General features: G+C 37.1%; 1 protein-coding gene across 9 annotated transcripts in view; it reads right to left on the bottom strand.

Annotated features, from left to right (window-relative positions):
• The window catches only part of ATP11B (ATPase phospholipid transporting 11B (putative)), a 64,841-nt gene that overhangs the window by 38,968 nt on the left and 6,255 nt on the right, over window positions 1-19,618 (bottom strand). For all 9 annotated transcript variants that reach the window (XR_007903553.1, XM_051781484.1, XM_051781483.1 and 6 more), the window contains exons 2-8: window positions 11,020-11,136; window positions 10,094-10,183; window positions 6,894-6,974; window positions 2,599-2,706; window positions 2,299-2,427; window positions 2,088-2,191; window positions 846-893 (exon numbers count right to left, since the gene is read on the bottom strand). Coding sequence is in view for 8 of the 9 variants with exons in the window: in XM_051781484.1 (XP_051637444.1) it covers window positions 846-893; window positions 2,088-2,191; window positions 2,299-2,427; window positions 2,599-2,706; window positions 6,894-6,974; window positions 10,094-10,183; window positions 11,020-11,136 (677 nt within the window). In the remaining variant the exon portion in view is untranslated. The remainder of the gene's footprint in view (window positions 1-845; window positions 894-2,087; window positions 2,192-2,298; window positions 2,428-2,598; window positions 2,707-6,893; window positions 6,975-10,093; window positions 10,184-11,019; window positions 11,137-19,618) is intronic.

Below are 19,618 nucleotides of genomic sequence, written 5' to 3'. Positions count from 1 at the left end.
CCTGCCTTCTACACCCCCATATTTCTTGCAAATACCATTTACAGATCCTTGATTCACTCTGAACTCCAGGTCACTCCTATCTAAAATTGACAAACGTTTGCAAACCTCAAAGGAGTCTCTCAGACTGAGACTTTCAGTCCTTCAGACTGAAGCACACATTACATGGAAAACAGCTCAGGCAGAAATTTCACAAAAAAAAAAAAAAGTGTAATAGATAATATTTTGGACTTTAGAAGAGAGAAAGAATCGTAACAGATTTACCTGTTTCTATGACAAATACACATCATAACACAGCACTTCACCTCTTCAGAAGAGGTGACAAGGTTTTTTGAAAGCGCGACTATTCACAACCCACATGATAAAATAATTAAATAACTTAAATGCTATCTATTCCTGAAAATCTGGCCATTTCTTGTGAGTGAGTTCCGTGTCTTTATTTCAAACCATGATCTTTCTCATTCCTGTTCTTCCTATTTTCCCTCCTGGTAAACAGGATCTGCTGTAGTTTACATAACACACCACTGGAAATTGTTTCAGATCAATAAATGCTTTAATTAACAACTAGCAACAAAGCTACCAGCTGATTACCAGAGCCTAAAAATTACCCATTTTGGAGCAGCCAAGCCTTTCAGAACCATTATATTACATCTGAAAAACTGGGTAGTAATGAACTTTCTTTCACTAATTTTCTCTCTTCTCCATCTGAAGTATTCAGCTATAACTGACAACTTTCAGTAAAAATACCCCTCCCTTTTACATATTCAACAGTAACTCTTATTTGTGATGGTTTTGACTTTAACCACCTTCATGCGTTCTAAATAACCATCTTAGAAAATTTGACTCACCGTACTATTTCTTCAGCTTGTTGACTTACAGTTATTCTTCCAACAAATCTAAGAGAGATGGGAACATTTTAGAAATATCTGCATAAAGACTCAAAAATGTAAAAAGTCTGTATTTACAAAAATGTCTTTAATGGTTCACAAGTACAAAATGGAACAATATGGAAACACTGGTACTAATTTTACAAGAGACATTTAACAACAGAAACATCCGTCAAAAGAACAGTCATCTGAGAAAGCCTATTAGGTTTCATTAACAACCACAAAAGATTATATTTCTACTCACTTAAAACAGATTGTGACTTTTTGATGATTCAGTAAGAAATAATTCCTCAACAAATGTAAGTTAGCATATTACCAAACAGAAATAGTATTTTTTCTTTCACTAAAACAAATCTAATCTGCATTTAAAATCTGACGTTTGCATATTTAGCATGACCTCAGCTACAAACAGGGACATAAACTTCCATAGCAATTGTACCTTAATTTGCTAAATATCAAATATCTGAACTGCTGCTCAAACTGAGTATCTTAGTTTTAATGAATTTAATATTTCTCAAAGATCCCAAAGTTTACTGAAGAACAGCTGTGACACTTGGATTTTAAAAACTACTACTTAATAGCTACCATTTTCCACTATACAATTCAGAAGAAACTTGGATGGGAATATAACTTTTGCTCCCCATGATGTCTACGACATTGATTGCTGATGTTAAAGAACACTCAGACATCCCTGTTTTTAATCTAAGGTTTTACTGTTGAAGAATGGAGTTCAGATCTTGAGCACATGCAAAATAAACATGGTCAACACATATCTTTGGAATTAACATAAGCTTACAACAATTTGCTATGATTAGAGGTAATTTCACTTTAAAATATACTATATAGTACTGAAATCTCCTGGCAGAACCTTACACAACTCATTCTCCAAACTGGTCATATTCATAGGACATTTAATATTTTTAAATCTGGAAACAAGTTTACTGGTTAAAATAGAAATGTACATAATTAAAATACAAAAGATAAATAAAAACTATAATTTTTGGTTTAATACTGAAATACTAGAACTTGCCACTTGCAGCTTTCAGTAAGTACATAAGTATAAACACAAGTTAATTATTAAAATCTAAAATTCAAGCACGTGTCTGAAGCTATTTTAATTGCAGCAAGACCGATAGCATTCATAATATTAAACACCTCATTTTGAGGTGTTTAATTTCAAAATATTTACTACTAAAGTGATACCTGTACAGATCTGCTTCTGGCTGCTGACATTCTATAACAGCTACCAGTTTGTCCAGGTTGGCAACAGACTGCAGCACTGCTGTTTCTGGGACCGCAACGTGTGTCTGTAAAACAGTGCCCCTTAAGTTAACCAGGCAGAAGCGGGGGTATTTCAACAGGCTGAACTAAAAATGGCATCCCAAATTAACTGTTTCACAGAAGTAACCCCGACCTTAAGATTGGTCTCTCCATCCAAACTTGCAGTGGTGACATGGCATGAACCGTCCACTCGATCAGACGACAGAAGCACCAGGTCAACAGGAAAAGTCTCATCTTTGGCTACTCTGACAATGTCCCCCACCTAATGAAGTGAACACAAATGAGAAATACACAAAGGGAGTTTGAAAAGAGCAGAATTCATTTCAGCACTGTTACCTAACCATGATCAAACAGGTCACAATGATTAGTAATGAAACAAGAGCTGTACTTATGTGATAGAAACACAATTTTCAGTTTGCCCTTAACCACATACCCGAATGTTTTTAGATCTAGTTTTCACAAGGCCACCACTTCGAACAACATAAACTGGAGCACCGTTGACTTCATTGTCTGCTTTATGTCGTAGCCAATCTTCATAACCCTGTGGAAAACACACAGAAATTTACTTTTCAAGCAATAAACCTAAAAAGCTTACTAAATATCTTCTAAGCAAATGTGCTTCAAATTACTTCCTGCATAATCTGAATATAGTCACTAATTTCTCTTGAGTTTCTACTAGAGTTGTTACTCAAGAACCTGGGAAATCTCTTAATTTTCACTCACAGGAACAAGTAAATGCACATAAAGCAGCAAAAGTGGTGAAGAAACTTAACAATTCCATATTCTCTGAAAATAAACAGGCAGTGATATTTTCTGCAGATCAGATGACCAAGTACTCATTAAATAGTTGATCTGTATGGATTATTATACCACAAATCTGGGAAGAGTCAGTCCCCAGGGTCCTTTATGGATTCCTTTTTTTTAAAGAAGTAACAGACTGAAATTACTTCCTCAAGTCATACCAGACAGCACTTTTTATACTTACTGTCATAGCCTATGCATGAAATCTTAAGATTTCTTAATTTTGCGTGACATGCTGTTGACACATCAGCTCTGTATAGCAAGAGAAGATGACTGAGAAGGTTTTAATTCTTTTTGAGTTCTAATGGAACAGTTTGCAGCAACTGAGCTTTTAACTGATAAATTAAGCAGTTTTTCTTTAATTGATATTCTGCACCTCTTCAAGCACCCTTTATCCCATGCACACAAATGTGCAAACATTCCTGATCATGAATCCAGGTATATTATACCCATCTTATTTTCCTGAAGTATTTATACATTGCTTATTTAATCTAATAGCATTAGATCATAGTAGCATAATAATCTCTAATCCCCAAATCTAGGTACTGTTCGGAAAGTCCCACAAGCAGTGCAAGAAATGGATCAATTTATGGATCAACTGCCTCCTACATCCTGGCAAAACTCCTGCAACTCATTTGCAATAACAGAAAGATTTACTAAAATGCTTTTCTGTAGGTATAAAATCTGTGAAAGAGTTAAAAACACTTCCTTGTAAATCTGCAGACAGAAGGAGAGAGCCGTATGAAACAGCAGGCATAATCCCAACTCATCCTACAAACATTATATGAATGTAATAATACAAAGAGTATTAATGCAGATGCAGTTGGAGAGTTCTGCAGTTGACTGTAGTCTGTAGGGAAGTTATATGATGAATTTTGTATGTTAAAAGTACAGTTTTGCAGCTCTACCTTCATGTACCTCCACTGTTACTAGCACAAATGAATAAGGACAGCACAACTGCACTGCCTGGGTTTGAAAAGAAAGGGGAGAGGAAACAGGGAAAAGAAAAGAAGCTTTATACGCCAAATGCTTAAAAATAAATAATTAAGAAGTGTGTAGTAATAGCAGCCACACACAGACATTCTGGGAAATCAGAATCCTAAAGCTCCTAAGTAAGACTCTTTTCAGAATCCTTCCTACTCAATATTAAAAAGCAAGAGTCAGTACCTACAGCTCCTTGTTAAAGGTGACTGACAGAAGAAAACAAAGGTTTAACTAAAATCCAGTAACCTTGGGGCATTTGTCTCATAGACCTGAACAGCTGAGCAATATGGGCATTTGGCAACGAACTGAAATTTACCTTCTTTAGAAAGTACAGATTTCAGCACTTTCCCCGTCTGACATCTACTGCCTACAACCCAAGGGTGACACCTCACACCAGGGAATTCTTAAGAGCCAACTTAATGTGGTCAGTTCAAATTCCCCCAAAATTTACCTACTGTGGCATTTTTGAGAGTTCCTTATCCTCACTTGCAACTATTGGAAAAATACTGTGACAAAGAGAGATGCAACAGGAACACAGGGAATGTTGTTTAATTGCGTGAAGAGAAATGAAGATTAAAATCCCTCAATTAAATTATATTCTTAAGTCCTGTTTAAATAACTGCATCAATGTAATTGAGAAACAGCCTGCATTTTATATGACCAGGGTTTTCATTCTCAGTATAGGTCTATAATTATTCAAAACCTTCAAAGTTCATAATTTAACTGACAGTCAAGTAAACATCTCTGTTCAGTCAGCTAAATACCTATAACTTATTGAAATGGACTAAGTTTCCTAAAGCTCCTTGGGAAATACCTTTATTTTATTGTGTTTTGGCTTGTTTTTTTCACTTTTTATTTTTATTTGTTTGCCAATTTTGGACTCCTCTGAGGATTGTATATAGACCTTCACAGGTACAAGGAGGAAAGTGCTCTGGCTAACAGGACAGATAAAATGACACAGCATGAGTTGCACCACTTTGCAGTCTAGTATGTCCTTCTTCTGACCTAGGTGCAATTACACTTCTAAGAAAAAGTTCTGTCTCCTTTGCTGAGTTTAAAATCAAGCTGAGTTCTGAGGTTTGCTAGAGGTTCCACATTAACTGGTCTTCTGGAAGCAGGGGAGAGTTCTTCCACCCACTGCTAAGCTTCTTAAACCTGCATATGGTTAATGCTTCTATTTTTCACCTTCATCTTTTGAGAGAATATTAAATCATAGTTTAACATCTATCCTAATGTAACTTTGTACAGAACTGGTGCCCCACAGCTTTCAAAAAGGGGTTTCTTTCCTTAAAATCTGCTTCCTGTGAGAGAAAATGGGAGCTGATTTTGAGGCAATACTGAGTATTTTCCCCTCTGCATTCCAACAGAAGGTTTGTCTTTCTTCCCTGTCTGAAGGTAGCCTGTTGGAAATAGCACACTTAATTGTCCTTCCAAGGTAACAGCTTGTGAATATTTTTTGCCTTCTTTGCAGCATGTAGGATAAATGTGAGAGTCCACTAGATCAGCTTAGGTGGTTCCAATAGTCCTTGCAGAGATATTGAGACAGCCAGGAAATCTCCTGGTGCTTTGCAAGTCATGAGTGATTTCAAGTTTCTCCAGAAGGAATGACAGAATCTCTACTCTTTGCAATTGATAAGATACTTAAATTTCCCAATATAAGATTGGACATCTGGAATCAAGGTGGTGTTAGATATTTTGGCCTATTTTAGACTTACGCAAGTCCAACTTCTTCCTGGAAAAAAATGATCTAATATTTATAACTCTGTTTCATAATCTCTTTTAGTTCACACACCTTTAAGGGATATTATCCATTGCCTACTTATGATTCTAGCTCTTGAATATGCGATTTTCTTGGGGGGGTGATGGTAAAAACTGCAATTGAATAGGATTAGGGCACTCTACATACAGAAATTGCACAGTAACAAGATGAAATGTTAGTTCAAATATTACTCCAGCATGAAGAACCCCTCTGCCCCATTCTACCCAGTTGAAAGCTAGAACTATTTTTACTTTTGCCCTATTTCTGGGTGCCTTTGGGTGTTATTGGCACAGAAGGCAAATTGAAATTCCAGTTGTAGCTCTGTAACAGTCTCCTGCTTATTTTTCAGTTGCTAGACTGCATCTCTTCCCCAGACAGCACTGTCAAACCCCTTGAAGGGGATAGTTCCTGAAAATAACCTCCCTGCAGAAGAGATTATAATTTCTATTCACATCACCTCTTTATTTATGAGCTCGTTTCTTTCTCCTCTTGCTTTAAGGGTTTAGAGAAGACATAAGATTTTTTTTTTTCTTTTTCTTCTATTTCTACATTCTCTTCACCGGGGCTCTAGGTCTCAAAATGGTGCTTGAACAAGATTTCTGTTAAACTCAGATTTTTCTTATTTCAGGTGCTATAAAGCACTTCAAAATGTTTTATGCAATCAAAGAAGAAGAAAAGAAAACCAGAAGCTTTCTAAATTGGAGCTTTTACCTGGTTCAGGATTACATTTAATACCTACTTTACACCATGAAACGTACTCCTTGGGGCCAAACTTGCCTTTTAACTACTGACAAACATGGGCTGCACCACTGCTCCATCCACCCAAGCTCCTTTCTCAGTGTATGATGTGGGAGGACTGGTTTGACATGCAGCGAGGTGTGCCAAAGGAATAAGCGAGGAGCTTTCAGAAAAGGTCTTATAACAAGTGACATGTAATGTTTAGACAAAAATGCTGCCTGACATCATTCACTGTCCATTTAAGGGTGCTGCAGTGAGTCACTGAGCGCTCGACAACTAATCAAATGCTGAAGCTCAAGCATCTAAAAAGAAACATTAAATACAAAATCCTTTCTAAAAATTACACTGGTTTACGTATTTTTAGTATCTAAGCATTTTCTTGGTCAGACTTTGTTAAGTAACTTTACCCTCAAAAGACTTCATGCCACAAGGTTTTTCCCCTTTACCTGTTTTATGGCTGTCACAGTTATGACAAAGAATAATGGCAATCCACTGGTAATAGGACTGGTGGGGGTATCTATCATGAGCTAAAAGGGAAGAAAATATGAACATTAGCTCAAATTTTATTTTTACCATTGTACTTTCAAAAAAAAAAAAGCCAACAGAAAACCACCCTAATAAAGTAAGATGACAACAAGATGATACTTTTCCAAGTATCTCATTATAAACTGTGAGTGTTTTTACTGCATTTCCTGCAATATTTCTGGAGCAAAACTCAGTTTCTGACACCTAAATAATACATGTCAATAATGATGCAAACAAAAGGTTCTAGGTAACAGAGCAGCCTGTCACATTTGTAATGCATGTGACAATTTTAAGAGTCCTTAGTAAAAGGAAGATATACTTCCATTCTACAGAGATGAATTTGGAAGTATATTACAAAGGAAAGAAATCTACATTTCATGATGCCGTTTCAACATTCTATACAATCTACTGCTTACCAGCAATGTAGAGTATAACATCATCCACTTTAGAAGTGAAAATAAAGTTAAAAACAGTAATTTCCAATGGTTTAGATATTAGAGAACATTTTCTTTTTCAGACTGCATCTTTCCAGTTCCCCCAAGTTAACATGCAGTTTTACAATCTGTGCTATTGTTGCTGGCATGCCAAAAGTGCAGTGTACACACTAAGATTCTGTATGTGGGGGGATGTTAGTGCTTCTCCTCTGCTGCAGGAAAAAAACAACACGGTCAAGTGCTGCAAAGAAAATATACACAGGAACTATTCAAAACCACAGACACTGATTGGATCCACTTTACCTGAGACCTATGGCATTGCTTTGGGAATCATTAAAGAAGAAAAAACAAAATCATACATGAAGTTTACTCTCTTAAGAGCCAAGAGCCTCACAGAGAAAACAGATTATGCCACCTTACAACGCATGCATGAGTTTATTTCTTTTGCCATTGAAACAGACAATTTACAGAACACAATAAAAATGAGACATAGCCTGCAATATTGTTCTTCAACTGTAGCATTGCAATTTCAGCTTGGTAGCATGTTGTCCAAGAAGACCCGTGCCAAAAGCACCTGATTTAGGTGATATAGATGACATTTCTGCCATCTATACTCTCTCACTCTTTCTCAAGAGAGGCTTATATATGAAAATGAAGCAGGTTTTGTGCTGGTGGAATTGTCATGGCAGCCTGCTCTCTTTGCCTCTTTCACCAGAACACCATGGTCCTTTGCCTGCCACACAGCTGGACACACATCCACACACACCTGGTGTCACCAAAATGCAGTCTGTCACCATGTTTTGGGCATGCACGTGTGTGGTGAACAACGTGGACTGGACTGGACTGCAAGGTTAAATCCCACACTGAGACTTTGCCCCAGCTCTGCCATCCCCAGTGGAACAAGGTGGTAATGACAGATTCTGCATCTTGGTCACATGAGATTCGTATGACAGGGAATATACCATGGTGATCAACTTTAAAAAGGCACCTTTGCCTTATATAAAAAAAAAAATTAGATATTAATGAACTTCCAAATGGGATTTGAATAAAAACATTCTAACAAATGAACAAAAACTACTGCAGCTTTTCTCCTGTTCTACTTCCAAGAATGCAGGCACATAGACAAGACATTTCCCATACACATGAGGGCATCCACTTGCTACAAAGACAACAGGATTACACTCAGAATAGAAGTTATGCCTTTAGATCTCTATTTGTTCATGGACATCACATTTAGATATTACTGAACTCAACAGTTTGAAAGAAATGTGACACAAAATTGAACTAAAGGGGTAAATCTGCTTTTATTTCTTTTTAATGCAATGCTGGCTGTAGTTACTTTAAGTAACATTAATGTACTATCTCCAGCATGTCTCCATGTTCCTCAAGCTACAATATGTTAAACAGCATGAAACATCACAACAGGAATGACATAGTCAATATTCTTAACTAGGAAAATGCGATGGACAACACATTCTGTTAGACAAAGTTAGAACAGTATGACTTTAGTGGCTCCCAACACAGGAATTTTCAGGCTAGAAAGGTCATTCTTTCTAAATGTGAAAGAACATGACCAAGGGACGCAGGAGGCAATGGATTTAAAACCACAGAACTGGCCCAGTACTGACATCTGGCACAATCACAGACAAATTTTATTAACTCCTCACTATCCCTGTTTTTTGTCAAATGAGGTGCCATATTTTTCAGATGCATACTATTAAATGTTGGTTAATCACTGTGGAGGACTGCACGCATTCAAAGCATTCTGTTTTATAATCATAGAAAAGTTTGTGTACCCCAAAATCTTGTCTCTGCCTCAGATATTAATTTGTCTTTCAAAAATTACTATTTCTTCCTTAGGCTCTTTCTCCTTTCAGCTGCTAAGCCTACAATAGCTCCACAGAATTCAGGTATGATTACAGAACTGGGGGTGCAAAGATTACCAAAAATGTACACACTGTCATAATATACTCGTGGATGTTCTTCATTAAAAGAAGAACAAAAAAGCTACAAAAGCCACAGCAGTATTTCTGACCTGTACTGTAACAATAACAGCATTAACTGACATCTTCAAAACTGACAAACTGTCAACCCAAACTGTAACACCTGTGGGTTCATTTTATCTGAACAAATTGAATGTCAGGATCTTAGAACTGTGTCACAATAGTCTGTTGATTTACAAAAGCGAGATTCCACCTACCCTGGGAATATACACTAATCTCTGCTCAGCTCAAGAGCAAGCACACTGCCCAGTTTGGTGCCAGTGAACCTGAATGTCTGCGTTTCTGCACACAAATGTCCAAGAAGCACTTAAAAACACAGAGTAAAACTCCTGGTTTATTCAAACACCACCAACGCCCACAAAAATAAGAAGCCTATTTGGAATTTCGTTACTACCTTACAAGATTTAAAATTGTATTTTGAGGCAATTGAGTCCCTCTGCTGTCAGTGCAATGGGCTTTAAAACTGCACACTTAAATACATTGGCATTCATAAAGATAAAACCTAAGAATAACACTTAAATTTGGACATAATTGTTTTTAAAGTGATGTTCTTTTCCCAGAGAAACTGGAAATGTGTTCTTTTTATAGGCAGAATATGTAAGTAGAGAAGTTAAATTCACAGAACAAAAATCAGTGGCAGATTTACAACATAAACTGCAATTTCCTGAGTATTATTCAACTTACCTGAACCAAAAATATAATGAGAAAATAAAAGTTGGCTACTCTTCTGAACTGCTCAAATAAGTTTTTTGGAACAAAATTCCACACTGTATACTGAAGGGAAAAAAAGAGAGAGAAGAATAATTATGACACACTGAACAATTTTTCAATGAAATTCAGTTCCAATCCCATTAATGTCTGTTAAGCTAAATCTTTTCATTCTCCATCTCCCCTCCCCCAAACCTTCTCCTGGTCTTGGTCTTCTCCCACACAGAGCTGCTGTATCCAATTTTTGTTGGTTTTTTCTCCTTCTGTTTCAAGTACAGCTAGCAGGGAAGCAGAGGTAGCAACTGCATTGCCAGTACAGGCCATGTTTTAAATGTTCTCCTACCCACTGGGACAGGGGCAGCTGGAGTCATTTGGCTGTTTGCATCCTGGGTAGCAGGGAAGAAATTTAATTCTTGCAGCTGTAACATTCTCTCCAACACCACAGCGACAAGGCACATCCCACCAGCAGCTCCACTGATTTCAATCCAAGAACACACTAGGAGGGAATCTGCAACTGCAGTCCACTGATTTATTTTATATAGAGTATTAGCTTTCAATTTGGCTACTTTAAAAACCCTCACAACTAGCTTCACCCTTCCTTTTAAGTAGTTTGGTGCATCACATTCAGACATGACCAGCACTGGTTTAAAACCTACTTTCCTTCAGAAATTCTGACCAACAGGCTTAATTGCTCTGTACTTTAACAGGCTTTGAGGAAAGAAGGATGAGAGGAGAAAAACCACATAGGAAGCAACCTTGCTTTTCCCTCAAAAAAGTTTAGAGTTTGTTTCATTTTGAATATTGTATATGCACCACTGGACATCATACACACCTGCACATTTACCAAACAACTTTTTAAGTAACATATCAAGTGGTTTTCCCACAAGAAACTGATTCCTTACCTTGGATGATATGATTCTGTTGTCTGCAAACTTCTGAGGAACATAATGGCCATGCTGGGGAAAACGATTTGCTATATAAATAGTTCTTGTATCGCTTTGATGTGGTGGGTCAAAACCCTAAAACATAAAATAAAAAAGGTGATTGAGAAAGGTTGTTAATAACTGCTGTTTTCTAAAACTGTTAACTTTGTGCTGAAAAATGATATACAGATATCAAGCAGCAGTTTCAGAATAGTGGCTCTTGAATAGTAAAGAAAATAAATGTACAAAATTGAAGTCTGTTTTGTCCATAGAATTTTCAAAAATTGGGAAAAAACTCTCCCTCAATTCTGAGGTTGTGTACTCATTCTGAAAAATAAAATTAAAAAAAATCTTTTCTCAAGGACAGAGATGCAAACTTGAAACCCTGTGAAACTTAAAAAAGAAATAGAAATGAAGATGAAAATATAATTAAATTACAAAACCTCACAGTTGTGCTCATAAAACCGATTATTGAAAAAAATAAAAGGTCAAAACAAACAAGTTATACTAGTATGCTGTGATAACTGGATTTTGAAAAGATTCTCACCAGCTAAAAACCAAAAGCATACGCATCTGACTAGACAATACTGTTTTTCCAAACAGGTTTTATCTCCAAGAAGTAACAATTTGTCAAATCTCAAATGTGATTTCCTGTCACAACCACCAATTCATCCAACAACTCTGAGTCATCCACGTCATCCCACTGAGGAAAAGGCCTTCAGTGCTGAGGAGGCTGGAGAAGAAGTAGGAGCCACAGCTGAAGCACTGAGAACCCACTGGACAACACCCAGAGGACTGGAACATGAGCCACAAGGGATCCTAAAAACATGACTTATAACGCAAGGCTGAACAATCTAAAAGGCAAAGAGCAAACAAATTAGAGTCATTTAGCCTAGAGGAGAGGAAACTTGGGATATCCTAGCAAATCTTCTGATTTATAAAAGACTGTTCCATTGAGAAAATAGGTAATTTAAAGGACAAAGAACAGAAGCAAGTAGGCTTAAGCTGCAGGTAAGAAAACTTAGTCTGGATATTGGTAACCAAACCAAAATTCCTTTCTTATGGAAAGGAAGAATTAAAAACCAAAATAAGTCATGTGGGAAGGTTGTAATGTCTCTGTAACACAAGGGCTTGTATCTAGGTCATTCAAGTCTATCTTTAATAGAGCCTTTCCTGGGGCTACATGACTCACCAGAACTCTTCCTAGCAATAATTTTTTGACCTGGACAAGCAGGTGATGCCAAAAGACAACAAACAACACAATAAAACAGTAATAATTCAGACAACAGGCCAAGAAAACTACTAAAATAAAAAGAGAAAAGCTCTAAGACATGAAATAAACAGTGAAATTAAATCTGGAACTGTTAATTGTTCAATCAGGAATCAATGACTGTCTGTGAGGTGCTGAATTTCAGCGCCAACACCACCCACATTCCTAATCTTAGAATTGACTTTGCACTGTGTCCACAATCTCCTTGTTCTTTGATGCCACGTGCAAGGACAACTGGTGGAACAGCCAGGAAGGGCATTACCAATTCCATTACTGCAGGTGAGGAAACGACATTTGCAGTTGTGTTGCTTCACATGTGAAACCAGGCTCAGACCCTGAATGATGTCAAATAAAAACTGACACTTCACAGAACTCCAGAAGAAGATACTTCTGTACCAGTAACTACAGATGATAAACAGTGAGCACAATGAGTGACACAAAAAGTGGTTGGTATAACCCATCAAGAATTTTCTTTAATCCATGAATATCTCTAACACAGGGCATTAGGTCTGTTCACATCCAGGATGGCGTTATTTTAAAGTAACGTAATAATAAAAAGAATCCTCTCAAACATACAAATTTTTGTGTTTGACATCATTACCAGAGAAACCTTCTGCATCAGAAAGAAAGAGGTCCAGAAAAAAGAAGGGAGAAAGAAAGGAAGGGGAATTTTTCAAAGAGATTTGAAGGAGAACAAACTTTAGATGACAAGCAGTGGAAGGCTGGTCTAGTCACAAGCTCCAGGGTGAAAACTTGTTTAAAGATAAGAGTGGAGCAGTGAGACAAAAAGTAGATAGGGGAAAGGACAGGAGAAAATACATAGGATGCCAAAAGCAAAAAGAAAGGAACTGTTCACAGCTTTAAGAAATACAAGCATGAAAGTAAGATGAAAAAAAAAAGTACCTGTTAAATGATGACACAAAATTTAAAAAGAGAACAGTGTTTGCAGCAGAAGCATTTTGGATACCTGACATTAGTGACACATTATTTCTAAATCAATCCAGAAGATGCCACAAATAAAAGGGTTTTGCAAGCAAGAAAAAATGTGCCTAATTAGTAAGACTAGGTACACAGTTCTCTTCTATCTCAGAAAATGTCTGGCACTCACAAAATACCAGACATTCTCACTTTGGAAAGTCATACTCTACAGCCTGAAAAAATTCAAACAGATGTAAAGCAAGGGAAATAAAACCAGAAAAAGCAAAGAAAACAAGTGGTAGTCTTCTTTCTGACAGTGAAAAATGCTAATCTCCATGCCACTTGCTGAAAGTTATTAAAAGATAAATAAAAGATTTCAGAGCGACTACAGTATCACTGAATTTTTTATATGCCCTTTTTAGGCAACTATCTGAGCACCTGAAAGTTGATGAGTTTGATGACATTTTTATTATGAAGAGTAAAGACCTCTGTACAATTCCAGCCTCACTGTACAAGCACTTCTATCAGAGAAGAATACATCTGCTGAAGCAGACTCAACTGATTAAAAGAAATCTATTTTCCAAATCAGAATCTCTGGCCATACAATTTTACAGGTGCAGATGTGCAGTTAAAACAGCTTAAAATTGCAGTCTTTACACATTTAATTCCATTTTGTTGACATTTGCCACAGAGAAAGCTCAGAAGCTGAGCAGTCAGCAGATCACAAAGCACACCCAAGGCAGGCTGGGGACAAAAACCCTTCAGTTGTCAGAGCTGTGGTTGGAAAAGGACATCCCTGACAACCTTAGTGACTTGACTGTAGTCACAGCAGGAAATAAGTGTCAGAGCTGGGAACAAAACCCAGATTTCTTAAATTTTATGACTGTAACTTCTAAAGATCATTTGAAATTACCCAGCATCCCTGTCATCTCATAATTAGCCAGACCACAACCAAGTAGATCTGCCAGAGAAATTTTCATTACACATCTCTCCAAGGAAAATTCTGCACAGACAATGAACTTAATTTTCAAGAACTGAAATGTCTTTAACACTTCTCAAACTATGGGACTGGTCATTGAGCCTGCTCCTGACACAAACTGATTTGTAGTCCAAAATTTTGCCCGGCAAAGGGATTTTGCACGGTAACTGTGCACAGCCAGCAAAGCAGGCTGAAGCACACTGTCTCCTAATTTCACTTATTAGACAGTTCTCTCTTTCTAACGTCATTCTCTAACTCAGCTGCAGAAGTAGGGTAACATGCCCTTGTCAAAGGATTTCTGCAGCTGAACAGCAGGAGCAGAGAATCCCCAAATTAAAGTTTGAGTCTTGCAAAACGATTGTCACCAATATCTTTCAACAAAAGTTAGTTTTCCTGCAGTTCTCTCGTGAAGTGATTTCTACCCAAGTGCACAGATAATTGATGACATCACAAATGATGCTGAGTGTATTACAGAATCTGATATTTAAGGCTTCTTGATAAGGTATATCACAGGCATATATATTACATGAGTCAGCTTTAAATAAAATTTGACCATAAGATAAAGTGACCTGATTTTCCCCCCTTCATGCTGCAAGTTAAATCTAGATTTATTAGCTAAAGTTCAGCCCTTCAGCTGATTTATCAACACAAACCAGGAGTTATCTACCCTTGGAATACATCCCTCACTTAATTTCAATCTACACATCCCCAATAGAAGTTTTGCACCCAGATAAACTTGATATGTTTGTTTTTGAATATAGTTTAAACACATACCGCTTAAATACAATACAAAGTGACTGAGTGAAGCTGATTTACAAAGCACAAATGAAAGTAACTTTTGAGGAAAAAAAAAGAAAAAGAAGAAATAAGTGATTCAGAGTTTTCCTTTTTTATAAATTTGCAATGACTCTAACCAAAGATGAAGTAGTTTTTATTAAATTCCTTCAGCAGTGATTTCGTTACTGTTCTAAAAGTTAGACAAAGACATCCTCTGTGCAATAATTAGGTCCCTTTAAAACAGCACAGAAAACATACCCCGAGGAACTGAGGAGAAATATTTGACTGCAATTTTATGCAATTTATTTCATGAAAGAAATGGGATTCAACAGCCACCCCCAAATAACCCCTTCCTACATTCTGTCTCCATCTCAACCACTGTACCAGAATTGCCCATGTAGCCATCGGTGGACTGGAAAACTGATCCAACCAAACCCCCACCATTTTTCCCACTTGTTTTTTTTTGTTTGTTTGTTTGGGTTTTTTGTTGTTTGTTTTTGTTTTTAATGTGTCAGTTCCCTAAAACAATTGCATGGTCATGCCAATTGCCTGGTGACAAAAGCATTTACTATGAAAGAAGAGTTTTATATTGCTGCTGAGGAAGCATTATTAACACACACAATGAATTAGGCAACCACAGAGTAAGCAAATGAGAAGCAGCACTACAAAAAGAGACCCTCCCAACACCTGCAAGCGTAAAGGAAGAAAAGAAAAACAGCTTTTGTGGTCAACTTGTTGATATAATATACACATATACTGCATATATATATACATATATACACATATAATGCTTCAATACCACTATTAACGTAGGGCAGTGTGCATGGACACCCTCCCCACACCCTCCCCAGCACTGTGAAGTGAGACAGCAGAAATTCATGGATCTTTCAGCAAGGATTAGTGACATGAGACCAGCACACAACAAACCAATCGCTGTGTCAAGCTTTGCAATACAAACATCGATAATTACAAATCATCTGACAGGCAGTTTTTGCCTGTGACTTGAATAAAGCTGGCATGGTTTAACATCATCTCCCAGGGTTTCTCAGTCATTCCTCACAGCTTTTACAGGGGTAAAAAAAGCAAACTTATATTTGCCAAAAGAACTTCTGCTATGTGACCACTTTTCAGTGAAAGGGGTTTGAAAGAAGAAGTCTCATTTAGAGCCTCTTCCTCATTTTAAAAACCACACTGGACAGTGCTAGGAAAAGTAGTAGATCCCCCATAAGCCATCTGATTATCAAGTACTACCCAATAAAACTAATAAACAGATGAAAACCTGGTCTCAGAAACCCTTTTTCCTCAGGAAGTGACTTGACTGATCGTGGCTGCAGAAGCAGAACACCACATCTCCTGGCAGACAGCCCAAAAGTCTGCTATTACACTGCTGTCAAGATATATTTTGATTAAAGGTGTTTTGAGGAAATGGATTTTCTTGCTTTGGATTTTCTTCTGAATATGCATAGAATACTTTTCCCTCTGTCAGATAAGATGATCTATTCACACTCCATGCCCATTTTCAGAAGTCTGTGTAAATTTGTACTCTATACAGTCAGCCAATAATTCTTTCAGTCATATAACTAGGCACTGGTCAAACTGAATTTGCCATATCAAAGGTTAGCATGAAGGAGGAAACAGCCTCTCACAGCAATTTTAAACACTGCTCTAACAACTAAGTAGTGAATCAGCTGAAGCACCCTGACGTGTACATGGTTTGTTCCTCCCCTTTTAAATACCACTGCAGTAAAGAAATAAAACTGTACTAAAAGCCATGCACCATTCGCGCAACTTCCTCTTCCCACTTACTGTATCTACAGTTGTTTAAAATATCTGACAATAAGTCATGCTGTAACCTTCTAAAAGACCTATAACCAGACTACATTATTTTGTGAAAACACACCCTCTAGGAAACAAGACCTGAGAAATCATGAAGCAATAATCTGTCCTTTTACTACATTAAAAAATCTGCTGCATGCTATATTCAGAAAAGTTGTACTCATGCTCATCACAAAGTCCTGGTTACATATAGCTCAAGTTGTTCTTATTTTGCCTTATTTTTTCAAAATGCCCACAGAAGTAACCTGGGAAAATCCCTACTTAAAATTTAAAAAAAAAAAAAATCATCTGTCTTCTCCTTATTTATCTGCAAACATAACAAGCCAGGTCAACTGGCCTCATTCACTGCTAACATACTTCCCTGCGCCAGTCCCTCTACTCTGGTCACTGATGCCAAACATACTGGTCTTGTAACATCAATAAAATCAGAAAGGAAAAGGGAGCTGAGCAGGCAAGTTATGCTTTCTAACACAGTGCTCTCAAGACTGTTATGGTATGGCTGGTTCCTGTGAGCAGCAAAGAATTTTAACAGAGGTTCAGGTACAATGCTTAATTCTAAAATAGTCTGACTTGCATCAATGCAGGAAATGGCTTTCTTACCCTCCTCACAATCCAAATCACAGTATTTACGAAGCATTTTGGATTTCATAGGATAAAACAAACCTAAAGCCTTATAACAGCTACTTGTGACTGTCTTCAAAAGAATGCCAACATTCACATTTGTCCTACAGAATTATTATTCCAGCACCCAAAGGGGGACTACAAGAAAGCCAGGGAGGGACTGTTTACAAGGGCATGTACTGATATGACAAAGGCTAATGGCTTTAAACTGATAGAGAGCAGATTTAGATTAGATATAAGGAAGAAATTTTTCCCTGTGAGGGTGGTAAGGCTTTGGCATGGAAAGCTGCTGATGCTCTATTCCTGCAGTGTTCAAGGCCAGCTTGTATGGGCTTATCCTCTTGCCTCGATGTATTTAACCAATAAAATGCCTGTAATACATTCCTCATTCATTGCTTTATTTAGGATGCTCCCTGTCATAGTCAGACACACAGATTATGAAGATTATCAATAACAGATCCAGTGATACTTTTGCTCAGATGCTGTTTGGCAGAAAACAGACTTCACAATAAATGTGTCTTCAACTCAAATGAAGGAAGAAACTTAGTTAACAGCCAAGAAGCAAACCTCAGTCTCAGACAGGGCTAGTCGCTACTCTTCAAGGCCACTCAGTGCTCTCTAAATTTTTTCTTTTTAAAAAATGTTAAAGTCCAAGAAGTTTGTGAGAAGTTGAAGTTTGACAGGATCTGTGGTCCAGACAGAATATTTGGTATTTTGCCATGCTTCCCAAAGCAGCCCATTCCTCTAAATAAGTGGAAATGAAGATGCCTTTGAAGTTCCAAATACACAGTTTTTTAATCTCAGAACTAAAAGTTTGCCTCTGTGGGCTCCAGCAATTAGTTGTTCATATCTGCAATATCATCTCCCCCTCAAGCATGAACAGAGACTGGGCAAGATTTTCAAAGCTGACGGGTGATTTCAGATACCTCTCAAGAGACAACTATAGGGCACCATATTTTGTAAAATAAGAATTGAGATCCCCAAAATCACAAATCACTTTGAAGAACACTGCTCGAATATAAAGTACCTTGAATATGGAAAGTGCCACAATTCTGCAGTAATCAATCAGACAGAAATAGCAGCTACTAAACAGGTCACACTAAGAAATACAGAACCAATGCAGTAAATGAAACATTTAACATACAAATCCTTCATCTACCTTGAATAACCGTGGTATCTCAGAAAAAAGTAACAAAAACCCCCACACCCTAACTGTATCCTTTCTGCACATTCCCTGTATTCATTTAAGTAAGGTTATAGCAGATGTTCAATATTTAATAAGGCATTCCAATCTGTGACAGGTTATGAACTTTCACTTAAAACTAGAAAGCAGCTCCAATTTTGTAGATAACAATTTCACCATAAAAACATTACATTTGTCAAGTGCATGACAGGACAAATACAGAAGAATCATACATTCCTTCACAGATTTGCATCCTATATGCACCAGTATCTTAAAATGAAATGCTGTTTACTCACTGCTTTGAAGAGTCATTTGTAAAAGTATTTTACACAAGCATGAAGGGCTCCTGTTCTGGGCTACTAATACAACCACTATCCCATAAGAATACTGAAAATCACCATTTTCAATATCTGGATTGGTTCTAGCAGCAATAGCTACTTATGCCAATCAGCTCCAGCACTGCAAGTCTAATTCACATTTTCCTTCAGCATGGGGAAAAAAAAACAACCTTTCCAAATATCTCTTCCCCCAGAATCACCCCAAGATAATAAATCTTACGGCTTTTTCAAAATGTGTGCCAAAATTACACTGACAATTGCTGACAGTTGCTGCTCAACAAATTTCACAGGAAGAGAATTTCGTTCATAGCCAGGACTGTCTAGTTCTTCCTTTTAACATGCTCGGATAAAGCCTGATCTGTAAAAACATTACAGTTTGCTCCATCCATTGAATAGCACTTTAAGTTTTAATTCCATTTCAAATATGATTTATGACCTAAGTATCAGTTAAATGTCCTGCTTTCAGACATGTGTACAGACTAGTTTATCCCTAAAGCCTACTAAATCTTAAGCATCCTTTCTGTTTTGTTGCAATTCCCCTTCCAAACAGATATGTAAAATATCTCAAAAAAACTAGCACAGCTGCCCATAAACTAAGCACAAAAACGTGCAAAGGAGTAACAAAATGCAGCAACATATAACAAGATTTTTTTTTG

Source organism: Manacus candei, unplaced genomic scaffold (assembly GCF_025592945.1).
Source record: "Manacus candei isolate 608988 ecotype Guabito, Panama unplaced genomic scaffold, ASM2559294v1 h1tg000015l, whole genome shotgun sequence".
Classification (NCBI taxonomy): domain Eukaryota; kingdom Metazoa; phylum Chordata; class Aves; order Passeriformes; family Pipridae; genus Manacus; species Manacus candei.
This window is presented reverse-complemented; position numbering and strand designations above follow the sequence as displayed.